This window comes from Talpa occidentalis, unplaced genomic scaffold (genome assembly GCF_014898055.3).
Source record: "Talpa occidentalis isolate TD23 unplaced genomic scaffold, MPIMG_talOcc4v2.1 talOcc4.13, whole genome shotgun sequence".
Classification (NCBI taxonomy): Eukaryota; Metazoa; Chordata; class Mammalia; order Eulipotyphla; family Talpidae; genus Talpa; species Talpa occidentalis.
Window position 1 is genome coordinate 1,104,576 of NW_023601322.1, and position 23,043 is coordinate 1,127,618.

General features: G+C 60.2%; 1 protein-coding gene and 1 long non-coding RNA gene across 2 annotated transcripts; one reads left to right on the forward strand and one right to left on the reverse strand.

Annotated features, from left to right (window-relative positions):
• Window positions 1-1,301: 1,301 nt before the first annotated feature.
• LOC129145663 (uncharacterized) lies at window positions 1,302-15,357 on the reverse strand. Its single transcript, XM_054694626.1, has 5 exons — window positions 15,325-15,357; window positions 15,058-15,149; window positions 11,418-11,688; window positions 10,910-11,014; window positions 1,302-1,592 (listed from the first exon to the last, which is right to left on the reverse strand). Exons 1-5 carry the CDS (start codon window positions 15,355-15,357, stop codon window positions 1,302-1,304), a joined length of 792 nt encoding a protein of 263 aa, XP_054550601.1.
• A 1,040-nt stretch (window positions 15,358-16,397) lies between these two features.
• On the forward strand, window positions 16,398-22,815 carry LOC129145576 (uncharacterized). Its single transcript, XR_008551322.1, has 3 exons — window positions 16,398-16,477; window positions 22,097-22,453; window positions 22,627-22,815. It is a non-coding gene; the product is annotated as an uncharacterized LOC129145576 (long non-coding RNA).
• Window positions 22,816-23,043: the final 228 nt, after the last annotated feature.

Consider the following 23,043-nt stretch of genomic DNA (forward strand, 5'->3'; position numbering starts at 1 on the left):
TGCGCGCCATGTGGGACCCTCAGCAGAGGCCGGGGATTGAACCGGTGCTGCAGAGGCTGCGGCAGCTTCACAGACTAGTGCTCAACCACTGCGCCACCAGGGAGGCCCTTGGCAGTGAAATTTCTAATCACCAATTCTGATGTCTGTCTGTCTGAAGGCTCACAATACTTACCGCCTTTAATCTCTTATTGGTGCTTTCCAAGAACAAAGCCCACTGTTTGTGGTAACTTTTTTAATACAAATACTGCAAATTTTAATACTTTTAATACTGCAAATTTATTTGAATCATATTATTTTTAAAGGTTTATTTTATTTATACAAGAGCTGGTGTACAAGCCAGAGATGCATGGGGTGAGAGGACTCACCAGAGACAGAGTGGGGAGCAGAACAGGCAGACTGACGAAATACACTGCTGAGGGGAGCAGCGGGGGTGACAGGAGAGGTCTGCTGCACCATGTGGGTTGCTCCGAGGTTGGCGGGGATCGAACCGGCGCTGCAGAAGCTGTGAACAGCTCCATAGCGCTGTGCTCAACCACCTGCGCCACCAGGGAGGCCCCTTGACTCATATTTTTAATTAAATTATGTGTTACTGTTCATGAGTGATATTGATCTGAGTGTCCTCTGCTTTTTGGCTGTTTGGAGGTGATGGCGGTTGCGTGAAATGAGGCTATCCCTGAAGTGGTCTCCTGGGGTACCAGGTGCCTCTAACCTGCCCCCTCCACCTCCCCCCACCCCCCTCCCCCGCTTCCCCTTCCTCCCTTGCCTGGAGCTCGGTGGCTGTCAGGTGAGCTACTGGCGCTCACCCTGCTTCCGCTCCTGTGGCCTTAGTGATATAGGCACGGCCCATCACCTCTCTGTGCCTCAGTGTCCTTATTTATCGGCTGTGAGGATCCAACACCCCAACATAAAAACACAAGCATTTCGGGCATGTTGCACATACTGCATTAGCTGTTGGCAAATTTTATTTCAAGCCAAGGCGCCAGGATGGATGTTAGCCGGAAACAGCCTTGTAAAAGGATGGCGGAACCTAGGGAGGGGTGGGTAGGGTAGAGGAAGGGAGGGGTCGGGCTGGCGGGGAGGGGTGTCTCGGGAGAAGTCTGAAAACTTGCTCAGCAACTTCCAGGGAAAAGCAATATATCCCGGTGACATGGACGCGGAAAGGATTCAATATTACTCACTAACACCTTAAATTAAATTCACACCTTAAGTTAAATTAAGCCCAAGTCTTGCCTCTCCCAGCGGGGCTCCTGTTCAAGCCTTCCCTGACACCGTGATGTCAGGCGGTGGCCGCGGAGCAGGTGTCAGAGGACGCGGCGGCCGCTGGGGACCTGCCAGCCGGGCCCGGCTCCTTCCCCGGCCACCACCGCCGCAGGGACCGTGCAGCTGGCCTCGGGCCGCGCGGAGAGGGCCAGGGCAGACCCCGGGCCCCGGCCCCCGCGATCTTGCGGCTGGAAGGGTCCACTGGAACCTTCCTTTCCACACGCCCCGCTGCCGCTCCGGAAGTAGGACAGCGCCAGCCCCAGCGCCCGGCCTGGGAGGATCTGGGGGCTCACCGTCCGCAAGGCCACTTGCTCCCGCGGACCCCTGACCGGCTGGTGCAAGCACACGGAGGACACGCAGGGGGTTGTTAGATCGGGCAGCAGACTTGTCAGGTACCCAGGGCCTCAGGGGAAAACCCAGAGCACCCACAGGCTTGACTAGTGCACCCATCCCGGGCTTAGGTTTTGCTGCCAGCTCCCTCCTGGCCCAGGGCAAGGTGCTCCTGCTGGTCCTGGGGAGCAGAGCAAGCAGCCCACGGGAGCAGCTCTGCTCTCTGCAGGTTGATGGGCAGACGAGGCCAGGGAGCCCCTCAGCGAGTGTCCCCAGCGCAGCGCGGCCTGGTCCAGCCGAGGAAAGTAGCTAGAAGGACGGCAGAGGTCGGTCTCTGTTTTGCCAAAAACCCCCGAAGCCTGTGGCGTTAGCCCCAAGCACAGGCCCTCCCGCCTGCTTCCCCAGGGAGCTGAGGGCCTTCGGCGCCTGAGAGGAGGGCACAGGTGCACACCGGAGGGAGCAGCTGCCCACGCAGGGGAGCAGAAAAGCACAGTCGAGCCAATGGCCCCTCACAGCGGAGCCCTGGGACACACTGACTGCTCTGTCCCCGAAGCAGTTCAGTGAGGAATGAAGCTTCTGACAAGAAAATCCCGGCTGAGAACCCGAGGGCCCCAGCACCTCTTCCCAAACCCCTGGGGCTGGCACGGGCGGAAACCCGGCTCACCCACGGATTTATGGTCTCTAACCCCGAGACAGAACGTGGGCCTGCCCGTGCCAGGAGCACCAGGGCTGAGTGGAGGCCAGACTGGTGGTCGCCAGCGTCCCCAGCTGCTGAGGCTCATCTGTCACCGTCACAGCACAAAGCCGAAGAGGGCGGGGGGAGGTGCCGGGGAGACCCCCGGGCAGAATCCCGCAAGCGGACAGCCTGGGCCCCAGGCTGCGCCCCCAGAACAGATGTGAAGGCATCAGGAAATGTCCGGGAGAAGCGGGTCATTCTCCCAGGTGTCACCTGCCCGACCTCTGCGGCTGGAATGCGCGCGCCCCGTCTCCAGCTCCCGACAGGCCAGGCCCGAGGCCCGGGAGGCCGGCGCCATCTGCACCCTCCCGCCAGCCCCTCCTGCCGGCTCGTCTGCCCTGAGCCGCACCTGCCGGGCCGGGCGCAGAGCTGGCCGAGCCGCGGGCCCTCGTCCTGTGCGCAGCCGTCACTGAGGAGAAACTCCCGGCACCCACCGTACCGAGAAATGCAGGGAACAGGCACTGTTTAACCGGGTTTTGGTTTCCTGGGTTTTTTAAAAATGCAATAGCCTACTTCTTCCTGGCTTTCTAATTCCTGGTAAATTACACAAGTTTTAAATTCATTCTCCTTAAAAATAATAAATTACTGCTAGAGAGAAGGGCCCCTCGGCTGCATGCAGCCCTGGCCTCCTCCTGTCCTGGCAGCGGTGGCCCGCAGCCCCGGCGGGCGCCCGTGTCCTGTGCGCTTCATGCACCGTCCCCTGGCGGCCAGGCCACGGCGGCGACGCCTCCCGCGATGCTGCTTTTGTTCGTTACTGCTTAAAAATGAATGGACTTGGACTTTATTTATTTATTTATATTATTTATTTATTTGTTTGTTTGTTTGTTTATACAAGCACTGGGTACAGCCAGCAGCCCGGGAGGGTGCGAGAATTCACCAGAGCCAGAGCGGGGAGCAGAGCAGGCAGAAGGACCGAAGGACACTGCTGAGGGGAGCAGCGGGCGGCAGGAGGGGTCTGCGCGCCATGTGGGACCCTCCTCTGGTGGCCGGGGAGCAGCCGGGGATCGAACCGGAGCCGCAGAGGCTGCGGGCAGCTTCGCAACCCAGCGCTCAACCACTGCGCCACCGGGGAGGCCCCTGGACTTTATTTTTTAGAGTTCTTTTTACTTTTATGGCAAAATTGAGTGGATACTATAGAGGTTTTCCTTCCACCTTCTGCCCTCCCCCCACGGCCCCCCGCTGCCAACACCCCCACCAGGAGGGCCTCTGGTCACATCACTGAGCCTGCGCTGACCCACTCCATCGCTCAGAGGCCCCGGTTCACACGGGCTCACTCTGCTGCGTGCCCTGCGGAGCTGGGTGAATGTGCGGGGACAGCACCCCGCCCGGCCAGTCTCCTGTCCTAGACGCCTGGTGCGCCTTCCCCGTGAGCGCGTGGGGAGAGGTGGGGTGGCGAAGCGGTTAGGAGCCAAGGACACGAGGCCGCTGGCCCGCAGAGGCTCCAGGAGGCGCTGAGCAGACTTGCCCTCAGGCCCAAGGCGGCTGCCCTGCCGGTGCCCCCACAGCAGGCTCCCACCCTCCGGACCGGCCAGGGCCAGGGCGATCACAGGCCGCCCTCCTGCCCTCCCGGGAGGCGGCTGCGAATGGCACTGGCCGCCAGGGCTCCTCCAGAAACGGCTTCCATCTGGAGGGGGTCCACGGGCTTCTCTTTCACAGAGATGTGCAGTCTTCAGCGCTCACGGCGAAATGGCCGGGTAGCCTTGGGACGGCGGCCACCGCCTGGCAGCACAGGTAGAATTACACTGCAGGTCACCACCTCCCCAAGCGGCTTCGCTTACACACAACCAACGTGACATTAACAACTACATGTTTCCATTGTTCCAGCTCTCACCACCCTCTGAACACCGCAGTGGCAGAGCTGGAAGCCTGTTTCTAGAATGTTCCTGCCCTCACAGTTAAGCCCTGAGCTCGCCTGGGTGTGGCCAGGGCCCAGGAGTGGATCATCCTGCAGGAGCCCCCTGAGACCAGAGTCTGTCTGCAGCTCAGCCGGCTCCTGGACGGCAGGAGAGGACGCCCTGTCACAACGTCCACAGGAAACTTAGGAACGTTTTCCTGCGCTGAAGGTGTTTTTGGAGAGGGGAACCCCGGTGACAGCATATCAAGGAATGCTTAAGCCCGGAAAGCCCAAGAAGGAGAAGGGCGCTGTCCTTTTAGGGTTTATATCATTTCTCTTGACCAGAGTCATCCTTTTTCCAAATTTAGAACATCGTGATCTTTGCAAAAACGGATTTTGTTTTAAAAGCATCCTCATGTGGTTGCCTTTCGGTAGGTCCAACTGTCACACGGAATCAGGGAAAACGAGGCTTTAATCAATACATTAGTGAACAGGGCCTCCCTGGGGGCGCAAGGGGCTAAGCACCGCACTACGAAGCTGTCCACAGCCTCTGCAGCACGAGTTCGATCCCCGGCTGGTCAGGGAGCTACCCCCAGGGCGCAGCAGACCTCTCCTGTCTCCCCGCTGCTCCCTCAGCGGTGGATTTCAGTCGTTCTGCTCCCCACCCTGTCTCTGGTGACTCCTCTCAGTCCCGCACCTCTGGCCTGTACTCCAGCTCTTGTATCCATAAATAAATAAATCTTAAAAAAAAATCGATATTATTTCAAAATATATATATATTAATGGACAAAGTAGCTCCGGGTGCAGAGGCTCCATGCCCAGTCCCCCCTCCCAGGTGCAGCGCGAGGATGAGCGAGCCCTCACACTGGACCGGCGGGGGGTCTGGGCCGGAGCCCGAGGAGGGGGTGCAGCCGGCGCCCGCGCTGCGGGGCGGGAGGGGCAAAGGGCGGCGCAGAGTCGCGAGGGGGCGGGGAGATGCAAATAACCAGTCCGAGCCGCGAGGGGGCGGGGAGATGCAAATGACCAGTCAGAGCCGCGAGGGGGCGGGGAGATGCAAACGAGCCAGTGGGCTGAGCCGCGTGGGGGCGGGGAGATGCAAATGACCAGTCAGAGCCGCGAGGGGGCGGGGAGATGCAAACGAGCCAGTGGGCTGAGCCGCGAGGGGGCGGGGAGATGCAAACGAGCCAGTGGGCTGAGCCGCGAGGGGGCGGGGAGATGCAAACGAGCCAGTGGGCTGAGCCGCGAGGGGGCGGGGAGATGCAAACGAGCCGGTTGAGCCGCGAGGGGGCGGGGAGATGCAAATGAGCAGTCGAGCCGCCTTCCCGCGGGCCGGCCGCCGCGCGCCCTGAAACCGCGAGCGCATCCGGAACCTCGAGTGGCAGGACGGAGCCCGGAGCGCCCCGCAGAGGACTTCGCTCTCACAGGGAGTCTCCCCGAATCTGCGGGGACAAAGGGGCGGCTGGGGACGGGCGCAGGTGCGCGCGGCGGCGCCCCCTGCCGTGGGGTGCAGGAGGGGGTGTTCTCCGCGGGGGCGCGGTCCCCCCGTCTCGCCCGGCGCGCAGCGGCGCCCACTCGGGCCCCTCGCCGCTGGCTCCCGCTGCCGAGCCCAGGCGGGCCTTCGCGCCCGGGGCCGGGGTGCGGACACGGGGCGCCCGGGCCGGGGTGCGGACACGGGGCGCGGGCCCCAGAGGCCCGCAGGCGAGCGCGCCCCACCGCCGCAGCCGGCCTGAGCGCGTCCGCCCGCCCGTGGGCGGCTGCAGAAACCGCGCCCGGGGAAGCCGCAGCTGGGGAGGCGGCGCCGGCCACGGCCTCGCACGCGGAGCCACGCGGGAGCCACGAGCAGCAGCTGCGCCTTAGCCGCAAGCTCCTTCCCTCCGAGCAGACGCCACGCTGCGCCCTCGGTGGGCCCGGGGGCCACTCCTGTGCCCTCCCCACAGCGAGTGGGCACCCGGGAGCCACCCGGGAGCCACCCCGGAGCCACGCGGGAGCCACCCCGAGGGGCTGGGCGGCGGGGTGGCCGGGCCCTGCGGGGTCCGCCGGCCGGGCTGGCGGGGAGCCGCTCCCTCCACGCCGCAGGTGCGCGCCGCCTTGTCCTCCCGCGGCCGGCGGCGGGGTTGGCCGCGAGCTGACCACCCACCCGCCGGGTCGCCGAGCCCAGCCTGGTCCCGACACCCGGGAGCTTGAGGAACAGTGAACCTCAAGGGCGCTCCGAGCGTCAGGGCCGTGGCTGCTGCAGGTGCCTCGGACTTTGGGGAGCCAATCCCGGGAAATTCTCCTCCTTGCTGTAGCCCACACAAGACCCGGTTTCCCACAGCCCCGCGGGAGGGGTGCGAGGAGGCAAGACCTGCCCCAGGTGCCCAGGCCGCCGGCACCGTGGCCACCCAGGACGTCGGGTCTGCCACCGATTTACTGCAGCTCCCCGGGGCTCAGACAAAGCCTGCCCAGTGGTGCCACCTGCGCGGGCGTTTGGGGTCAGGGCACAGGTGCCCACTGCTGCAGTTGCCCAGCCCAGGCACCCGGCTGTCCAGCCACTGCAGAGTGGTGCCCACCCCTCTCTGTGGCCCAGGTGGGTGACGTAGCCTCTCAGTGCCTGGCACCAGGTGGGAGGAGCCTGCCCAGGTGGCACCAAGACCTGGAGCCCAGGCAGCACAGAGGGAGACAGAGGCCCCCCCATGTGCTCAGACACCCGAGCACAAACACCGGGACTGGGCACCTCGGCCTGGTCGGCACTTCTCACACTTCTGCCTCCCAGAAGCCCAGGGGCCAGCTGCTGCCAACGTGGTTTGGGCACAGCCTTTCCCCTCTGTCGTGACTCCCGTGGCCGTGGCGTGTGGAGTGCAAAACTGCTGCTGTTTCCTCCTCAGGTCGGGACACCGTCTGGCCAGGTCAGGGCTGCCCCCTCGGGACCTCCCTTCTCCTTGGTCACCGCCATCGAGGCCCTGCCATGGACAGCCACGCTGTTTAAGGCACAGCCTGTGAGCCTCAAGGGGACACACGCATCCCGACTGCAGTGCCCCCGGCCACCACTGCTCTTGCTCTGGCTGGGGCGCAGTCTCCGCTCTGTCCGGCTAAGCCAGTCATCCAGACACGGTGCCCACTGCCCGCACTGCGAGGCGGGGCCTTTTCAAACACGTCTTTCTTCATCCTGTCCCGCCAGGCAAGGCTGGGGGGCAGTGCCCTCCAGATGGACACGCTTACCCCAACAGGGACTGAGACCTTTACAGTGCAATAAATCAGTGTCTCTTTGGTCCTCAGTTTAAGCAAATATGATTGATGGAAATTAAGATAATTTTTAAAAATTAAAATCCTTTTTAAAATCCTTTTTAGGCCTCCCCGGTGGCGCAGCGGTTGAGCGCTGGGTTGCGAAGCTGCCCGCGGCCTCTGTGGCGCCGGTTCGATCCCTGGCTGCTCCCCCGCCACCGGAGGAGGGTCCCACATGGCGTGCAGACCTCTCCTGCCGCCCGCTGCTCCCCTCAGCAGTGTACTTCGGTCCTTCTGCCTGCTCTGCTCCCTGCTCTGGCTCTGGTGAATTCTCTCACCCTCCCGCGCTTCTGACTGTACCCAGTGCATGTATAAACAAAACAAACAAACCAGCAAACAAATAAATAAAGCATGCCTCTATAAAAAAAAAAAAAAAAAAAAAAAAAATAAAATCCTTTTTAGCTGACTTTGAGACAGGTACTTTATTGCCAGCCCTAGAGAGGCTACGCAGAGATCACCACTGCTAAGGACCCTTCTCGAAACTTCTGCACAGGGACACATGCCAAGGGTCAGGACTGTGCCAGGGCAGAACCCGGAAACCTCACCTGGTCTCACTTGGTCACTTTGGTGAATGAAGTCTATTTTGTTACAGTTTATATTTGCATTTCTCTGGTGACTGCTGGTGTTTTTCGTCCTTTCCAGGTGCTTATCGGTCATTTATACATCTTCTTTGGAGATGGGTCTATGGAAGGTTTTGTCCCATTTTAAATTGGGTTGTCTTTCTGTTATGAGGCTGTGAAAGGTTCTTTACATTATTTTGGATACAATCTGCTTATCAGATGTGTGATTTCCCAGTATCTTTCACTTTCATGATAAGGCCCTTGAAGCACAATAGTTTTAACCTTGATGAAATCCAACTTCGCAATCTCTCTTTGTTGATGTACAGTTTTGGCATCGTGGCCAAGAGATCACTGTTAAATCTAACACCACCAAGGTTTATTTCCATATTTTCTCCAAAGAGTTTGTAGTTTTAGCTCTTAGATTTAGGTCTATGGTCTACTTTGAGTTAATTTTTGTGTATGGAATGAGATAAGGTTCCAATTTTATTCTTTTGCTATCAGTATCCATTCGCTTAAAAGGTTATTCTTTCCCCCATTGAACTGTGAGAGCACGTACGGCAAAAATTAAGTGCTGTAAATGTTAGGTCTATTTTTGCATTTGATTCTGTTTCCTTGATCTATGTATCTAACCTGGTGTCAGTACCACCCTGTTTTTGATTACTGTAGCTTTGTAGTAGGTTTTGAAATCAGAAAATCTGAGTCTTCCAACTTTGTTCTTTTCCAAAGTGTTTTTTTTTTTTTTTTAACAATTCTGAGCCCTTTCTATTTCCATATGAATCTTAAGGTCAGCATGTCAAGTTCTGCAAATGTCAGGTAGAATTTGATAGTGACTGCACTGAGTGTATAGATTAATTTAGGGAGTATTCCCATTTTGCCATCAAGTCTTCCTATCCATGGAAAGAAGATCTATTTCTATTTATTTAAGTCTTTAATTTTTATATCAATCTGTAATCTCAATGAACTCATTTATTAGTTCTGATACCTTTTTAGTGACATGCCAAAAGTTAAGTCATCCTATATCAGTTTTTACAATGAATAAAAACTTGCTTGGTTCATTTTCGTGAAACTTATGTCATCTGGATCCCAAAGTCAGATAAAGGTAAAAAGAAAAAAAAATAAAAAAAGAGCAAATAAAAAAATAAAAAAAGAAAATATGGTTTCAAAAATCCTAAATAAAATGTTAACAGATTCCAATATGGTATTTAAACAATCATAAATCATGATCAAGAAGGATGCAAGGGGCCTCCCCTGGTGGCGCAGCGGTTAAGCACTGGGCTGCGAAGCTGCCCACAGCCTCTGCAGCGCTGGTTTGATTCCCGCCGGCCGGCAAGGGTCACACATGGCGCGGCAGACCTCTCCTGTCTCGCCAGCTGCTCCCCTCAGCAGTGTATTTCGTCAGTCTGCCTGTTCTGTTCCCCACTCTGTCTCTGGCGAATCCTCTCACCCTCCTGCACATCTGGCCTGTACCCCGGTTCTTGTATAAATAAATGAATAAATCTTTTTTTAAAAAAAGAAGGATGCAAGGATAATTTACTAACAGAAAAGTAATTAAAATCTTTTTCTACACTAATTGGGTGATTGAAGGAAAAGTCACAGAATTATCTCACCAAGCCAACACTGTAAGGGAAGGCATTCAATGTGCATCAGTATTTACTTATGAATTAAAAACACAAAACTTTTCAGCATTCCATATCACAGAAGATTCACTTAACTTGGCAAAGGTTACACATCAAAATCTAAAGAAAGTAAAGAACAACTTGAGCTGCATTCCTTTTCAGTTTGAAGGGAAATAAGAATATCCACTATCATGTCTACGTTCTAGCCCAGTAGTAGCAGAGCTGTCTAGTGGCATAAGAAAATAAAAACAATTATAATCTGAAGGAAAGAGATAAGACCTCATTATTTGCCCTTGATGTGATGTTATGTAAAAATATAAATATATTAGAGAATAAATTAGCAGCTTTAATTAGCTTGTTAAAGAAAAAATAATTCTACAAAAAATATTTCTCTATACCTACAATTCTAGCAAGAAAATAAAATATTAAAAATGAAATTCACAAGAACAAAAACATGAACTATGTAGGCAGAGAACAGTTAGGACCCAGATCTTGATTTCTAAAGCCAATGGAAGACACGGAGCCTCTGGGAGCAGAGAGAGCAAGAAGTGAGCCGTGAGCAAGTGAGGACGTGGGGGGGGGGGACCTCCAGAGGACACGGGGGCACCTGCGTGGCCAAAATGGAAACGTTACACAACAAAAGCATGCTGGTCATGACGGGTTATTGTTCACACGACAAGATTAATATTCATGAGCTCATGCTGCTATGAAAAACAACAAATAAACCAGTGAGCGGGGCAGAAAGCGCCGTAGAGTGCCGGTTAATAAACAGGAGGTAGCGCAGCTAACAACCCCTTTTGCAAACAGCCAGTCATACGGCTGCAGGCCAAAGGGTCATCCGTGGACGTGCACATTAGCAGGTGAAAGTGTGACGAAAAACAGGACATTCGCACAGACTCAAGTCTCCGCCACATACTCATTCACTAGAAGGAGGAGACCAGCAGCTGTGCAGTGGGGCGCCCTGGCCGCAGCCGCCCTGGCCGGGTCACCCGTCAGCGGGCCCTCGGCGTCGGGACGGGGGCCCTGGAGACTCTGAGGTCAGGCCAATGCCAGCGCGGGTGTCAGCTCCTCTGCATGGCAGAGACAGCGGGTTGTGCCCCGCGTGAGGGGCGCCTCTGGTTCTGCCCACCCCAGCCCGGGGACGAGCGTCCTCCCTGGGAGCCAGCCCAGCCGTGCCCCGGAGGCAGCGTGAGCTGGATGCCAGCAGCCAGCAGGCCTCCTCCAGCCGCGCGGTACCTCCCTGGGGCTGAATCTGCAAAGGCCTAGACGCGCGCGGTGTCCCAGCGAGAGGAGGCCGCGGGCACGGCGGCACCGCACAGCCTGACAGCGCCGGTCCAGACAGGAGGAGCCGCCAGTGGGTCTGGACGGGGTGGCCCCCGCGGCTTGCGGCTTCCGTGTCGCTTTCCTGGCAGGGCAGCTAGGGAGAGGCATGTGGGGACCTTGGGGACCTTTGCAGCTTTGTATAAACTGGAGATTATTTCAATATGAAAGTTAAAGGATATAGTTATCAAGGATTTGAACAAATTCCAAGGATATTTGAACACCCTCGGGCAAGATTACTTAATAGCTTAGATGCTTTCAATAATCCTCAAATTATTCTACAAAGTCAGACCGTATCAATCAAAATTCAAGCTGGACTCTTAAGGGCCTCAACATTTATATGAAAGAATGCAATCCGGGAGGCGGGTCATCATCCGAACGAGGCCCGTGGGGGCTCTTCTCGGCCGGACACCGAGGCGGAGCCCCCGTCCTGCGCGGGCTGTAACTGAGCTCGCAAAGGCAAAGTGGATGGGAAGGGACTGAGGCCCCCGAGTACCCACCTCGGTGGAGCCTGCTCCTCCTCCACCTGCGGAGCCCCTCAAGTTGGGCGGGCCCAGCACCCACGGCGGGGTCTGCTTCCCACACGCGCCTTCTCCACGAGGACACTGCTGGAAGCTTGTCCCGTCACGCTGGGGTCGGATGCCAGCCTTGGGTGTCCACCTGGAGGCTGGGCGGTCATCCTGGACTGGCCTATGCGCCAGGAGCCGCGGTGCCTGCACCCATAGCCAGGATGGGCGGGGAGGGAGTCGTCCTGGGTGAGAAAACGCTGCCCTGTAAGAAACCAGGGGAACATGCTTGTGGGGGGCGCTGGGGGCCAGATGGGGCTAAGGAAGTGGGGTCTTCCTTGGTCATCACTTACACAGGAAGAGCCCTCCCTCCCAGGAGGGGCGCCTCGGCCCTGGCCCGAGGCCCGTTACATACGTGTACACACCGACACCCACGAGGCTGGGGGCGCGTGTGTAACTGTAGACGCTCACTAACTCTAGTGTTAGCTACGAACACTCTGCTGGTCACTGGAAGCCCTGCTGGCGGCACCAACAGCCCATTAACTCGCTTGTAAGTTTGTGTGTCCTGAACTGGAGTCTGCCGTCAAGCAGGCCGAGGAAAGACTCACTCCCGCGGGAAGACACGCTTCCCGGGTGGCACGGTAAGTGCTGCGCACTAGTGCACGGGTCTGCACCCCACGTTCACACCGTCTGTTCACAAGGAAATCTGTGTGTAAGTGACACTGCACGTCCAAGCCCATGTGCTCAAGGGTTAACCGTAGACAGAAGGACGACAGACAGACAGACAGACGACAGGTGGAGACGCCGCCGCCAGCAGCAAGAGCTCCTACAGTGCTCCCGGCACGTGCTCCTCACGCGGCTGTGCCCTCGCGGCTGTGTCCTCGCGGCTGTGTCCTCATGGCTGTGTCCACTCGGAGTCGGCGGGGCCAGGAGCCCGCGGGCTGTGGCTGCCGGTCCTGTGTCCTCCCGGCAGCCGAGCAGTGTGTGCCGCGCTGGGCCGTCCTCCCCGGGCGCCCCCGATGCGGAGAATAATTGCCTGTTAAAGGGCAGGTGCAAGGCAAGGTGCCGTGTGGCCTCTCGGTGCTCCTAGCCCGAGACTGCGCGTCTCTCGGGCCTCGCTCTCCTGGTTACCACCCCGCGCGCCACCCCAGGGGCCTGGGCAGCGCCGAGCCGCACCGCGCCAGCTGCCGACACCAACTCGTATTTTCACCCGTTGCACACACAGGCCGGGAACTCCTCTGACGACCTGCAGCTTTCCGTAGACCAACAACGTATGCGCGCCGACTCCCACCGCCTGATCACAGCACAGTGGGGAAATTTTTGCTCAGCAGCTGTTGAACCCCCAAGTGTGTAGTTAATAGGGCTTGTTAAGTTTAAGTCCACTTCCATCAGCATCTACCAGAGGACGCGCTGCCTTCGCCCCGGGCTCCGGGCGCCGGGGGCCTGGCGTCAGAGCGGCTCTTCCGCAGGGCCCGGGCCGGCGCAGAGACCACGGGGCGGTTGTCAGACCGCTGCGAGGCGGCGTCCCCCGGGTGGCGTGGATGGCCGGAGGACGCAGGGTCCACTCCCAGGAGAGCGGGAACGTGAGTGGACAATGCCACCCACCCCGTGTGGGCCGCGTGGGCGCCGGCCTCCGAGGGTGCTGGCAGTGCAGGTCCCACGGCCGCTGTGGATTCGAATTCCAGATCCCTTGCGTAGCGGCGTGGGGCTCCCTCGAGAGGCCACAGCAGACGGGGTACAATTAAACCCTGCTCGACCCCGTCTCCCTGCTTTTGCAGCAGCCTTGCCATTGCTTCCGCGAGGCCTCTTCTCCCCCGCGCGTCGCTGGAGGAGGGAGACGCCCTCGTGGAACAAGGGGGAGAGAAGGGATTCCCAGGCGCGGCCTCACAGCAACACACAGAGCAGAACGACCCTCCGCCCTCCCTCCCGGGGCAGCTCGCTGGCCCCTGGCGCTGTCTCCCCCAGGTGCCCAGGGTCGCCACGACCCCCAGGGCCGTGAGCGGAGGGCGGCGCAGCCCGTGATAAAGGTGATGGTATGAATCAGGCCGCGGCCGGGTCCCCGGCTCTGGACACATTTCCACGGAGAAGGAGCGCGTCTCTGCACCACGCCATGGGTTTTCTTCGGAAGGCGTGTTCGAGACCAAGAGAACACACGACAGGCGAAGCCGCCTGCTCAGCTCGGCCCCTGTGCCGGCGGGTGGGGTGGGAGGGCGCTGACCATCGCCGCTGCCTTTCACCACGGCGTGGGCCTCGGGGGTCTCTCCTGCTCTGCCTCGAGGGCGGGCTGTGGCCTGGTGCAGCGGCCGCGAGACCCGGGGCGCCCAGCGTGGGAGTCAGGACGTCCCCCAGAGACCCGGAGGGGGGCGGCCCCGGGGAGCCCTGCAGGGGACAGAACAAGCGCGGGGCTGCCAGCCCGGCAGCGCCAGGAAGAGGCGCCCTGCTCGGCGTGGACCTTGGGAGCCGCTGCCAGCCGTGTGAGAGCGGATGGGCCCTGACCCGCGCCCCTTCTGCCCAAACGCGGCGGGAGACGGCCCGGGCCTCCTGCCCGTGCTGGCCGAGCCCTTCGGGGCACGGGCCCAGCTCTAGTTGAGACGTCCTGGAGTTGGGGTGCTGGGGGAGAGACGCGGCTGCGGCAATCGACCCCGGAGGCCTCGGGGCACAGGTGCTAGAGGGGCAGGGGACCGGCCTCGGACTGGCCTGGGGGCGCTCTGGGCACGCGTGTCCTCCCGAGGCCTGAGCGTGAGGCTCCACGTCCAGGCACCTTGTCCTTCTAGTTCTGGGCTATCCCGACAATTTACTTCTTTCTGCAGATGGTTTTCGCGAGTTTGTTTAAGTATTCAAAAAGAGTTCGGTCATTTCCTGACTCCCCTAACACACACGCATGTGCACACAGCCACGGGCACACACGTGTGCACACAGACACGCACACACGCACCATGCCTCTGGAAAGCTGTCGTGTGACCCAAGGGTGGCCTCAGACGCTTTTGGGAGGTGGCGGCCGCTGGAGGCGGGCAGCTGCGTCACCGCCCTGCCCACGGGACCCGCTGGCTGGCGTGGGAACAGGTCAAACCCCTCTTTTCACACTTTGCTGCTTTTCACCGTGCGCTGCGTGTTCTGTTCCCCAGGCGCCATTTGTGGGGGACAAGCAGAAACTCCAGGCCCTTGGCACACACTAGCGAGCCCTCTGACCGCTCAGGCCTGGGGCAGGCCTCCCACCAGCCATCACCAAGTCCCCCCACACTCCCCTCCCCACGCCTTCCCTGATTTATGGGAGCTCTAAAATCCTTGCTGTGCCTCCCTTGAGGGGACCCACCAGGCCTGCAGGCCACTCTGGGGCCTGGTCACGGTGAGGGGGATGGGGGGGCGGGGGGGGGCGGGGGGGGGCGGGGGAGTGAGTTGATAAACGGGTTCACAAGCGGCTGCTAATGGGTAGTGATGACTGCAGAGGCCCAGCCCCTGCAGGGCGCTACGTTTCAGTAGCACAGGGCGCCAGGAGCCCTTTCATCCAGCAACTGAATGTTTAATAAAGTAATTTCACAAATTGGTGGCAGATGACGCCACCCTGCCCACGTGACAGAAGTCCAGCTGCTGCCCACACAGCCTGGCTGGTCAGAACGAACACGCATCTACTCACCCCCTTGGCAGGTAGGCAGCGAGGGCTCTGCGCAGGGCGTGGTGTAGTGGCAAAGCCGCAGCCCGCCCAGAGGACCCTCCCCCTGCAGGGGCCTGGAGGCCCCTGGCGGGTCAGGATGTGGCCAGGGCCCTAAGCCTTGACCCCTGGGCAGCAGGAGGGGAGGCTGCTCATGAGGGCTTCCTGGGGGAGGGGGGAACTGGGGAGGGGGTCTGTGCACACACTACTGGGACTCAGCCTCAGGTTTAGGGGCTCATGTCCCCCTTGCACCGTTGAGGTCTCCTTGACTCTGAGTGCGTTCATCCAGGTACCAGGCAGCACTGCTGTCCGGGCCAGGTAACCTGCTGGAGCAAAGACACAGTAGTTCAACGTGGAAAGCCGGTCTCCCCTGAGCTGCCCAGGCAGGGGTGCTGACCCCAAGAGCCCAGGGACAGCCAGCAGTTTGGTGGCTGCAGGGGTGCCTGCAACTTGGAACACCCCCAAATGCAGGAAGGAGAAACATTTGCTAAGTGGGGGTGTCACAGGCCCCCAGGTGCACCTGCAGCCTGAGGGTTGGGCCAAGCAGGTGTGTCTGGAAGTGGAAAGTGGGTGTTCTTGGCCTCCCTGGGGGCGCAGGGGTTAGTCTCAGCACTGTGAAGCTGTCTGCAGCCTGCAGCACCTGCCAGGGAGCTACCCACATGGCACGGCAAACCTCTCCCGTCTCCCCGCTGCTCCCCTCTGCAGCGTGTTTCAGTGGATCGGCCTGTTCTGCTCCCCGCTCTGCCTCTGGGGAGTCCTCTCACCCGCCATCTCTGACCTGTACCCCAGCTCTCCTATGCATAAATAAATAAATCTTTTTAGGAAAAAAAAAAAGAAAGTGGGGTTCTCCAAGACCCGGCTCCCATCCTGCCCCCACTTACTGCCTGCGGGGTGCGGGGGGGCAGGGGGGAGGCTCGGGGATGGGCAGAGAGGCACCGGACACCCTGGAGGGTCTGTCCGTCCTGCCGGGTGAGGGGCGAGCGCAAAGCAGAGCCGGGTCTGTGCCCAGCAGGGCCGCGGCCTCTGGTCCTCCACAGGCGAATGGGGGGGCGGGGGGGTCGGTCACTCAGCCGCTCACGCGCGCACGGGGGGCGGGGGGACCCCGAGCTGGAGGCGGGAGACGCGAGGCGGGGCCGGGCTGACACCGGCTCTCTGAGACCCGTTCCGTGTCGCAGGCGCCGGGTTAACGGTCTCCGGGCGCCGCCAGCCCGAGCGCAGGACGCGCGGCGCGGCCGTGACGGGCGCTGGCGTCACAGTCGCGCTCCCGGGGCCGTCAGGGCGCCCGGCCGACCCGGCGGGGGCGCCTGCGCTCTGCGGCCCGCGGGATGCGCCGGGGAACGTCAGGCCGCGTGGACCCGCCGCGTTTGACCGTTTTTGACGCAAATGGAGGTTCCGGGAGGTCCAGGTTCTTTCAGAGGGACCCCGGGCCCCGGGCCCAGATCGCGGCTCTGGAAGGTTCCCTGGGGCAGCGGGGCGGGGGGGGGCGGCGGGGTCTCGCGGGCCCCTCAGTCCCAGTGTTATAGGGCAGGGATGGGGGCAGCCCAAGCCCCGCAAACCTGCCTGTTCCACATGGGCTCTGCCATCCGCCGCATCCACACAAGACATAGGAGACTTTAATGGGAAGGAACTTTAATAAAACTAGGAAACAACACAGGTAAGGCAAAGAGTCTAGTTTCTAAATGAAGCACCCAAAGTTGCCCGTCCCCTCGTGGGTAAACGTCCATCCATATGGGGTCGGCCCAGAGCAAGGCCCCAAGGCCTGCCACAAGTCTAAAGCATCTTCCAGTGGGGACCCACAGAAAAGGGTCACAAACAACCGGACAAGCCCGGAAGGAAAAGAGCAAAATCAAGACAAAAACCGCCATGGTCACCTCCCCACGGGTCTCACCCACATCTGTGTCACCCCGTCCACGACCAAAAGACAAGCGCAGTTTCTTCACGTGTCTCTCGGCTCCACGCGCCTCCTCCAGGTCTCCTGGCTCCATCCTGCTTCCTTCCTCAGTCTCTTGTGCAGCTTCTCCTCTCCCTGCTCAGCTCCACCCTCCCTTGGGTGGGGCAGGGAACCTCCCCCTTTCCTGGGGACCCCCCTGTTACACCAGCAGCGCGGGGAGGCGGCCGGAGGGCGCAGCAGCTCCACGCGTGGCCATTTGCCGTTTGCGTCCGCCTGGCCCGAGCACCGGCACGCACGGGGCGAGGAGCACGCCCGGCCCGCACCCGCGCGTCGGTGGGCTGGGTGACGGGCCAAGAAGCCCCAAGCCGTCCCCGCCCGCGGGCTCCGGCCACGGCAGGGCGAGTCCTGAGGGGCCGCGGGGCAGGGGCCGTGGCTTGGACGCTGAAGAGGACGTTTCCCGCGAGAGCGCACCGCGGGCGAGCCGGGGGCTGGGCCGGTCCTGATCCCTGGTGGCGGGTCCAAAGGCAGCTCCTCCGGGGAGCGGGGAGATGGCTGGTGACCGCCGGGCAGCGCCGGGCAGCACCGTGGCAGGGTGAGGGGTAACCGAAGTCGCTCGGCTCCAGCCACTGGCCTCTGTGGCCACCGCCTGCGGCCCTGGTCTGGTTAACGCAGAAGGCGCGTGGGGTGGGGCACGCGTGCCCGTGGCGGGCCCCTGCGCCGGGTGCGCGGGCAGTGGGCACGCCTGAGCCAGGGGTCAGCGCTGCGGCGGCCACGGCGAGCGGAAGCGGGAGGAGGAGGCCGCGAGAGACGCCGGCGGGGGCCGGGAGGTCGAGGCGCTGGCCGCTGCTGTCTCCCTGCGCTGTGGGCCTTGGGGGGACGCTGGGGCGGGAGGCTCCCCCCTGAGCTGTCCTAACCAGCGGCGAACCCCCCGCCCGGGCTGCAGGGCGACGCGCCGATGTTCGCCACCTGCGCTGCAGTTTGAGAAGTGAAGACTGAGGGTCTGGAGAGATTTGGGGGCCAGAGCGCAGGGTTTGGGGTCCCAAGCGGGTGACTCCCCACGCCCCCAAGTCGGGAGGGGCCACAGCCGAGCCCCACCCTCATCTGCCCCCTGAGGAAAGCGCCCCGAGTCGGGGAGCTGAGACCTGCGCCCACTTTGGGGATATAATCGCCTCCTTGTGGATTCAGTTTCGCCTCCAGCTCGAAGCACCTGTGGCGCCGGCTCTGAGGTGGCCGGCGGGCCTCCGAGTCACCGTCTCCGGCCCAGGACACGCAACCTGATCCATGTCTTTCTATTTCCCAACCGCTCAGGTCAGTGTCGGCGGGAGGCAGCCGCGTGATCGCTGGGGAGGTTTGGGGACTGCGTGGACGCCAGTCATGGCGCTGCGGCCCGCGCTGGCACCCGGGCAGAGGCCGCTCCTGCCCCAGCCCAACTGGGCTTGCTGGCTGCTTCTCTAACGGGCCCTGCAGACACAAAGCCCTGCCCCCCCACTCACACCCGTCCCGCAGCTCCCCAATGAACGCTGCAACAGGCCCGCGGGTGGCTGCGTCCAGTGTAAGTGTTCGTCATGGAACACGCGCAGCCAAGAGGGGAAACCAGAAGTTTCTAAAGTGCGTCTGGGGGCCTCAGCATGTGGTCGGAGCCCTGGCGGGGGTCACAGCGTGAGGACCCCCTCCTGGGCCCGACAGCGCCGGCTGCGAGTCTTCGGTTCCACTGGCCCCGGGTGACTCAGCGCCTGAGCGCCCCTGAGCTCTCGCTGCCGTAGCCGCTGTCACTCCTGCTTACGGAGCACCATCCACGTCTTTTAAGGTTCCAGTTGCTCTTCCCGCACGCTCGTGCGTATGTGAGCCACATCCCGGCGCAGCTCCTTGGCCGCCTCCATCTCTGAATCCCGCAGTGACGTGTGACCCGCCGAACCCCGCGCCCTGCCCAGGCTGCTCTGAGCTGGGCCCCAGACTCTGCCCAGGGTGGTGTTTGCCGTTGCCGTGGCGACGGGCTCTGGGGCAGCCCTGTGCCCAGTGAAGGGGAACATCCCAGGAGGTAGAATTACTAACTAAACAAGCATCAGGTGGGGCTGGCGCGACTCGGCCTCTCCCCTGTCAGGTGGCAGGGGAGAGGGGCAGGCGCGTGAGGCCTGCAGGTGGCTCTTGTAAAGACACAGCGGGCGGCTGCTCCCAGGAGCCCGGCCCTGTGCAGAACGAGTGGAGGCCGCGGGCACCGAGCGGCCTTGCTCTCACAGCGGCCCCGGTCGGGTGGAGGGCCACGGGCCTTCATGAGGCACTGGTTTCCAGAATTAATAAGTTCATCGATTCACAGTTCTTTGTGGCGGCTGCTCAGATAAGAAAGTGACCATCTGAGACTCGGAGGAACAGGTGTCGGTTCTGCCTGTCTCAATACCATTTTTTTTTTGTTTTGTTTCATTTCTATTTCTTTTAATGATGCATTTGATTTGCTTAGCGGGTCTCTGATCAGATATAAATAGTGGACAAGCAAACAGATCAACATTTTCATTGTAAACTGCCGGGGGTTTTAAGTTTAAGGCTGGCATGTGCAAAGCTGGGCTGCAGCGCCTGCGTGGGGACGACCACTTTGTTGCTCTGGAGAATGAGGTGTGAGCAGAGCCCTGGACATGAGGACCAGTGAGGGCTGGGGCACGGCGCTCCTCCCCGACCCCGAGAGAGGAGTCTCGGTCACTTTCCTCACCAAGGTCATTGGGCTGCATGTGGGTGGCCACTTCCAGCCACGCGTGCGTCCCCCAACCCTGTTCTCATCAGCTGTCCAATTCCATTCACCATAAGGCTGGAGAACCCCCTAGCTGCTCCCAGCAGCCTTGCACACCCCAGCCCTGGACAGAGGAGGGTGAGGACCTGGCGGGGCAGGGACTTTTACGACAATATTTACAAGGGACATTCGTCATGACGCCACAGTCGCTGAGTACTTTTTAGTATTTATTCAAGAAAATTCTAATGGCACAGATTTTTAAAGACAGTGATTCTTCTCCTGAAGATCCTTTTCTACCTTCATTTCCCCCTTATGTTTAAAAGAACTAACGTGATTTTTAACTTCTCCTTAGATGTTGTTTCCAGGTAACAGAAATCACTGTTTGAAAAAAAACATCAACCTAATTTTCCTTCTCTAAATTTAACCTCCTTAGCTCGCACTTCTAGCAAGTCTTCCCTTCTGGATATGAAGACCTCGTCTTCTGCCCAGCTCAAGCCCCCTCCCCTGCCCCCAGACACTGGGCCCATTTACTGTTGGAGGGATTGGCCTTTTTAAAATACTGACGTCTCCCAGCTCTTCCAGGGTTTTTGATGGTGCAACGCCTGCAGCCTGGAGCTGTGTTTATAAAGTAGAGGAAACTGGATAGACAGTCCTGAGTGGCTGCCAGCCGGCGCAGGAGGCCCCAGGCAGGAGGCAGGACGTGGTAGGCGTGGCTGGTCGTGGACGACTGCTTCTCCACGCAGAGTGACACCTGTTCCCTGGCGAGTGGGGAGGCCCAGCTCTGGGTCTGGTTTTCTGATCCGAGTGGGGACCGAGGCTGTGACTTCATCTTCGCCAGGTGCCCTGGTAACATCACGGTAATGTCAGTCCTGCCCTGTAAATGACAAGGTTGTGACATTTTCGTCACACTGACAGGCGCTCGGGTGTTCACTTTCTGTGCTGCGAGGCCTCTGGGGCCCAGCCTGTCCGATCCATGTGGATGCCCAGTGCCCAGGAAAGGCACAGATGCTCCATTTCAAACCAGGTGGGGAAGGAGTCGCCGAAGACACCCAGAGCCCGGTGGCCAGACCAGCGCCCGCCCTTGCCGCCTGCCTGTGCACCACGGAGGTCTAGGGCGCTGGCCGGCACGTGGGCGGGCCTCCTGATTCCCCATGAAAGACCAGAGTCCCACGCCCTGAAAAAGTCACTCCCAAACATGCCTCTGAGTCTCCTGTTTCCACGGCTGAGATCTCAGTGATCTGAAAAGAGAGCCAGGAAGGTTGATTTATAGCTGGCTTGTCCTGAAGGCTGTTAACAATGCATTGCATCAGATGCTTAGAATCAGCATAGCCACTTGAGCTGCCAGAAGCCCTGGGGCCCTTTAGAGCATGTGAACCCTTCCTGAGGCCCTGCAGGCCTGGGGGGAGGCCCAGGAGGGTGCAGGGCGTGAGCCGGGGCTGCCACCCCAGAGGGGTGCTCGGCCACAGGAGAAGCCCCTGGCCCGTGGGGCCACTCTCCTGGGGCGGATGTGCCCAGCACAGCCACGCCCGGGACCAGAGTGGTCATCTCCGGCCAAACGGCAGCGCAAAAGGAAGTCTCAGAGCCAAGCTTGTACTCCCGTCAAAAAGGCCACAAAATCTAACCCCGCCAAAATGGCAGGAGGGAGGTTACCTGGAAAGACGCCCCCTCAAGAAGGAAAGGGGCTTTACCGAGCCAGGGGAGCTGGCCTGCAGCTGGTCACCCCAACACAGGTTCCTTTTGCACAGTCACGCCCCTTCTCAGCAGGGACAACAGACACCGCTCTCGTTAGTGCCATAGTTGCAAAAGCGCTTCGCCCGGGTACAAGAACCTGTGATCGCTTCTGATCACCTCATTTAGGTGAAAACAGGGACCCCCATAGCAGAGACCTGCTGCCGGAGGACGGCCCTGGTCCTGGCGGGGGCTTCGTGGGAGACACAGTGCCCACGTCAGGGCGAGGGCCCCGTGGTGAGGAGCCTCTGGCTGCTCCCCGGCACCAGCCCTTTCGCATTTGGGGGCTGGTATGTCATGACTCGAAGTCATGTAAATCGATCATGAACTCCTGTGCAGTCTGGGTGGCATTTCCGTGTGCTGACCATCACGCCGCTCTTCTCCCGGTCGCTCCTGTCTCTCGGAAGAGCCAGGGAGACACGTGATCCCAGCTTGGACTGCCCTGCCCGTCTGGCTTCACGGGAGAGCTGGGGCGCAGGGCGCCATTTACACGGAGGGCCTCCCTCCACGGTAGCGCTGGCGCTGACCCCACCTGTAGCTTCACAAAAGGCAGCTGCTCTTTCCGGGTGCGGCAGAGGCTGGAACCCCCGCCCAAGGGCAGCTTTGGACGGAGCCCGAGCCGCCGGGCCATGCCGACGGGCCAGGCCATGCCAAGAGGTCAGGTGTCTAACCCCAAGTCTCAGCAGGTGCTGAGAAAGAGCAGAAGGCGAGGAGCATCCGGACGCCCAGCCCAGGTGTGAGGACACGTCTGCACATGCAGGCCTGACTTGTCTTTCCCCATGTCGGGAGAAACCCAGAATCGGAGTTCAAGCTGAGACGCCGAAGCAGCCCGCGACGTGGCCAGCCTGTGGCCAGTCTCCCTAATCCCGAGGAATCAGCAAAGCAGATAAATCATAAAAGCTGACTGGGGACCACGCTGCTGTCTCTGACCACACGGTCCACGCGTGTGACGTGCCCTTCGGCAGTGCCTAAGCCACTGGCCAGTGCCCGGAGAGGGCCGGGTCCCGCCCTCCACACAGGACAGGCCCGCCGGGGCCTTCTGAGTAAGTCACACATGAACAGCTCTTTAAAGTGATTGGTTTAGATATGCGCTCCTCTTTCAAAATGCTCTTCCCACCGCCTCACCCGAGGGTGGTGAGGGTGGTGACGAGAAATGAGGCCGCAGGTCAGGGAGTTTGTGTCCTTCTTGAAACTTACCGGGCCCCTCCACATGCAGCAGGTCTTCCATGAAGTCATTCAGGTGCCGAGCGGACGCTGCCAGCCGGGGAGCGAGAGTGGAACAGAGCAGACCCCCAAGATGCTTCACTTATTTTATTTTTTAAAGCACATCAGAATTGTGTCATCTTTCTAAGAGAAACGAGAAGAAAACGTGTTGATGTGAGCTGGAGCCACATTCGCGTGTTCAAGTCGGGGCCGCGGTTCTCTCAGGCCCGCTGGCTGCGGCGGGACGCGCGTGTGTGCGGGGCCGGCCCCTGGCACAGCAGAAAATGGAGGCTGGTCCCAGCCGGGCGGACGGGCAGGGCAGGAGCGTGGTGGGGCGGGGAGGTGCCTGCGAACTCCACTTCCCCGCCCCCCAGGCCTTCCCGCAGGGCGATTAAAAGAGCATCTTTCCCGTCACAGATTGAGACCATGG